The sequence below is a fragment of the Staurois parvus genome, unplaced genomic scaffold, assembly GCF_062004578.1.
Source record: "Staurois parvus isolate SC_StPar_1 unplaced genomic scaffold, SC_StPar_1.0 ptg000222l, whole genome shotgun sequence".
Classification (NCBI taxonomy): domain Eukaryota; kingdom Metazoa; phylum Chordata; class Amphibia; order Anura; family Ranidae; genus Staurois; species Staurois parvus.
This window is the reverse complement of record NW_028318018.1, coordinates 2028194-2033405: the sequence shown is the minus strand read 5'-3', so window position 1 is coordinate 2033405 and position 5212 is coordinate 2028194. Positions and strand designations below refer to the sequence as shown.

The following is a 5212-nucleotide window of genomic DNA, read 5'->3' as shown; positions in this document are numbered from 1 at the left end:
GTACACCATCAGTCACTCTCCTAGAATTGGGACATTTTATTACCACCCACCTCTTCAGTGATCCCCCACCATGAAAGTATTATCCTCACCTCCAACTGTGGGCCTAATGAGCGCTTGGAACATTTGTCCACAAAGTATGAATAATAGACCTCCAAGTGTTTGTGAAATCTCCCACCACAAATGTACTCAGCCAATCACAGGGCAGGATAAAGAGAAAACAGGAGGCGCACACACCTAGTGCATTATCCAAGGTTTATTGTAAGGACTACAAAATACAAAACACTTCCAGACGAAGCATGTATCTAAAAAGCATTGATGGCCACAACGCCAGGTAAGGTGTCCTCACTGTCAGTGCGGTCAAATGGCTGACGTGTTTCGGGGATGAATCCCTTTCCTCAGAGCTGATGACCAGCCTCTGATGCAGATGTGTGATGAATGGAAAGTGGGAGCCTTGCTGGAGATTCCTGAATCACAGGGCAGGACTCCATTTTTATTCTTCTCCTGCCATCAATGGCCGACACGGTCCCACACTTCATCCATGTCTTTGGGGACCTCTCATCTCCTTATGAACTGTTCCTTCCATGATGAAGATCAGCCATGGAGTATATCTGAGGTGTATATCAGGGTGTGCTTCTTCCCCACATGAGAGCTGGGATGTCCAGCAACATTCATCTAGAAGACATTTCCCGCACTCAAGGCACTAATACACCTCCAGGGTTGTGTGGGACCCCTGATGTACAGGAAGACAGGACTTCAGTGAGGAACATTTCCCTCACTCAGGACAGGAAAGTGGCTTCTCCCCCATGTGAGATCTCTGATGTTTATAAAGATGGGATGTCTGTGAAAAACATTTCCCGCACTGAAGACAAAAATATGGTTTCTCCCCTGTGTGAGATCTCTGATGTGTGGAAAGATGGGACTTTTGTGAAAAACATTTCCCGCACTCATGACAGAAATACGGCTTCTCCCCCATGTGAGATCTCTGATGTGTGGAAAGATTGGACTTGTCTGAAAAACATTTCCCGCACTCAGGACAGGAATACGGCTTCTCACCCGTGTGAGATCTCTGATGCTTGTTAAGATTGGACTTATCTAAAAAACATTTCCCACACTCAGGACAGGAATACGGCTTCTTCCCCGTGTGAGATCTCTGATGTTTATAAAGATGGGACTTCACTGAAAAACATTTCCCACACTCAGGACAGGAATACGGCTTCTCCCCTGTGTGAGACCTCTGATGTGTGTAAAGACTGGACGTCTCTGAAAAACATTTCCCACACTCAGGACAGGAATATGACTTCTCGCCTGTGTGAGACCTTTCATGTTTGACAAGATCTGTTTTTTGTGCAAAACATTTCCCGCACTCAGGACAGCAATATGGCTTCTCCCCGGTGTGACATCTCTGATGTGTGTAAAGATAGGACATGTCTGAGAAACATTTCCCACACTCTGGACAGGAATATGGCTTTTCTCCTGTGTGAGATCTCTGGTGTGTGTAAAGATGGGACTTGTCTGAAAAAAGTTTCCCACACTCAGGACAGGAATGTGGCTTCTCCCCCGTGTGAAATCTTTGATGTCTGTAAAGGCCGGAAATATGTGGAAAACATTTCCCACACTCTGGACAGGAATACGGCTTCTCCCCCGTGTGAGATCTCAGATGTTTGTAAAGACCGGACTTCTGTGAAAAACATCTCCCGCACTCAGGGCAAAAATATGGCTTATTCCCGGTGTGAGATCTCTGATGTGTGTCAAGGTTGCGCTTATGTGAAAAACATTTCCCGCACTCAGGACAGGAATACAACTTCTCTCCCGTGTGAGATCTGTAATGTGTGTCAAGATGTGACTTATGTGAAAAACATTTCCCACACTCAGGACAGGAATACGGCTTCTCCCCTGTGTGAGATCTCTGATGTGTGTTAAGATTGCCCTTATGTGAAAAACATTTCCCGCACTCAGGACAAGAATATGGTTTTTCCCCCGTGTGAGATCTTTTATGAATATTTAGATGGGATTTAAAATGGAAACCCTTCTCGCACTCAGTACAGGAGAACCTCTTCCCTGTTGGAAGGCCGGCCCGGTCCCGCACAGTCTGAGGGTCCTCAGGATACAAGGAATCTGATGGTCCATCTACACTGGGTGGTGCCGGATGGACATTGGAGGGAGCCGGGTTTTCTCCTGGACTATACTGTGTGATGTCCTCATCTTCTACTTTCCAGTCTGGAGACAAAGTGAGACAATCCTCGGAGGTTTTCCTCATCTCCCGGCAATGTACTAAAATACAAAGACAAAGAGGATTACTAGACAGGAGCTGATTGGTTCCCCCAAACCAGGACTCCGCCCACATCAGGCAGCTTGGTCTCTGAGGAGCTTACAATTCCACCCTCAAGGGAACTAGGAAATGGCTCCTCTGATCTCCTACCAGGTCATTTCTTTATTCATGGACCTTAGTCAGAGAGTGAGGAAACAACCAGAACTGTCTTTTATAGGAGGGACAGTGATGAGGGGATTATAGGACGAGGGGCCCCACCCCCTCTATCACTCATCGCCATCTTCCCAACACAAGAAGTACATAGTGTGGGGGTCAGCAGTATGTAATATACAATATAAATTATACAGTGTAAGGGTCAGGACTCATAATATTGGTATTCAGCAATCAATGGAAGATTAAATGTTTCCTGTAGACAAGTTGCAGAGATCCCACACCGCTGCCTCCCATCTCCTGAGACTGCACTCAGTGACTTGGGTCTGAGACACTACAGACATATCCCTCCACCCGGCACAGCCAGCAGACCACAGAGCAAGGAACCCTGGGAGAATTGATCTGTCAGAGATATTACTAGACCCGGGCATGGGGATAAAGATACAAGACTCACACCCCAGGTGCCTAGGTCTAGTAACACTTATGGTGAAAATGAACATTTTTCTGCCAGCTGAACCCCAGAACCTCCATAAATCCAGTCTAGATACATAAATTGTGTCTGCAGCACAGAGAAGGAAGATTATCCGAGAGAAATCCAGGAATACAGGACGGGGAACACAGCTCAGGAAAGTGACCAGGGGATTACAGGCTGATATCACCCAGTCCCCGCCCTACTCTGGACCAATCAGTGAGCAGTATGGGTGGAGGAATGGATTTAGTGTTCATGACCCACCTGTGCTGATCTCTGTAGGAGTGTCCTCCTCTATAAATGTCCCCGTTATTCCATCCTCCTCCATAGACTGCTGATCATCCCTCACATACGCCTCTTCTTCTTCTGCTTTCACCTCAAATTCTATATCGATTGGATCTCCACTCTAAATCAAGGAAATGAGAGAAAATATCATCTGTAAAATATGAGCTTTTTAGTCACATAAAATATCCACACATCATCTCCACAAGTCCATGTTCTAGATGCTCCATCCCACCAACCTTGCAATAGTGAGGGATGGTGTGACCTTCCTGTGTGGAATCCCGGGAATACAGAGGACGGGGACATCTCTCTGGTGGGTTCCTGGTATTAGGTGGCTCCATCATATCCTTGTGTCCTTCTGAAAACTCCTCCATCACTCCATACTCCTCATCCTCCTCTTTATACTCTTCTTTAACATCAATATTATCATCCCCGAGGATTCCACTCTGAAAGATATAATAAAACATTCATTGTAACAAACATGCTGTGTATAAATCACAACTACCAATAATTGTCATCATCTACCTGATGATGGTGAGGGATGGTGTGACCTTCCTGTGTGGAATCCCGGGAATACAGAGGACGGGGACATCTCTCTGGTGGGTTCCCATGACTGGATCCATCTGTAGGAAACACACACACTGACTGAATCCATTGTTTCTATGTGTTTATCAGATGATGGGGGATCTAGGTGGATCCTCCGTACTGCTCTCTCCTTTACAATAAAGTCTCCTCTTACCCGGTGATGTGAGGGGCGGCTGATTGTCCATCATGACGTCCTTGTAGAGATCCTTGTGTCCTTCTAAATACTCCCACTCCTCCATGGAGAAATAGACAGTGACACCCTGACACCTTATAGGAACCTGACACACACAATGATACAGTCACCATCCAGACACATCCCTTGTCTGTTACTGGAGAATGTCCCAGAATTCCCGGCACCGCTCACCTCTCCTGTCAGCAGCTCAGTGATCTCTCTGGTGACTTCTAGAATCTTCTTCTTCTTTCTCTCTTCTATCAGGGAGGGAGGTGGAGGCAATGTGATGTCATATGATCTCCAGACTTCACAGGAGGAAAACTCTACATCTGAACACAAATAGTCACATCAAATGATATTCCCAGAATCCTCCTCACCTCTCCATTCAGGTCTCCATTTTATTAAAGCCCCACTTCAGGCTGAGGTATAATTCCCCCCCACAGGACCCCCACACTACGCAGGGTATAGGCTTGTTGCAGCATTCTGATGTCATTACATACAACGCAGGACCAACAGTCCCACTTTACATGTGAGGATACCAAGGGACCCCACATCCTAAGAGCATCAGAAAAAATCAGATGGAGGGACATTGGGGGGAGGAGCTGTGAGGTCAGTGTGATGTCATAGGATTCACTGCCTCTGGATGGAGGGACATTGAGGGGGAGGAGATGTGAGGTCAGTGTGATGTCATAGGATTCTCTGACTCTGGATGGAGGGACATTGGGAGGAGGAGCTGTGAGGTCAGTGTGATGTCATAGGATTCTCTGATGGAGGGACATTGGGAGGAGGAGCTGTGAGGTCAGTGTGATGTCATAGGATTCTCTGACTCCGGTTGGAGGGTAATTGGGAGGAGAAGCTGTGAGGTCAGTGTGATGTCATAGGATTCTCTGACTCTGGATGGAGGGACATTGGGAGGAGGAGCTGTGAGGTCAGTGTGATGTCATAGGATTCCCTGACTCTGGCTGGAGGGACATTGGGAGGAGGAGCTGTGAGGTCAGTGTGATGTCATAGGACATATAGACTCTGGATGGAGGGACATTTGGATGGGGAGACTTGAGGGGTCCTCTATATGAGACTCTCATGAAAACCAAATCCTTGTTCCTGGGTGTGTCCTACCTCTCCTAAACTGAATAGTGAACTTTGACCTTTACCATCCAGAAATCTGTCCGGAATCTGTGGAAGTAAGCTGTCATGTGATCAGGTGACGTGCGGAGGAACGGAGTGTAAATAGCAGACAATTGTCTCCAGAGCCCCTAATGGTGGGGATGGATTTGGCGGCGTGCTG

General features: G+C 47.0%; 1 protein-coding gene across 1 annotated transcript; it reads right to left on the bottom strand.

Moving 5' to 3' along the window:
- Positions 1-238: 238 nt before the first annotated feature.
- On the bottom strand, positions 239-2267 carry LOC149460700 (uncharacterized). The gene has a single exon (XM_089679377.1). It carries the CDS (start codon positions 2255-2257, stop codon positions 773-775), a length of 1485 nt encoding a protein of 494 aa, XP_089535503.1. The 5' UTR covers positions 2258-2267; the 3' UTR covers positions 239-772.
- Positions 2268-5212: the final 2945 nt, after the last annotated feature.

Bases quoted from the DNA above. Each gene is read 5' to 3' on its own strand.
- LOC149460700 (XM_089679377.1), bottom strand. From the start codon at position 2,257: ATGAGGAAAACCTCCGAGGATTGTCTCACTTTGTCTCCAGACTGGAAA.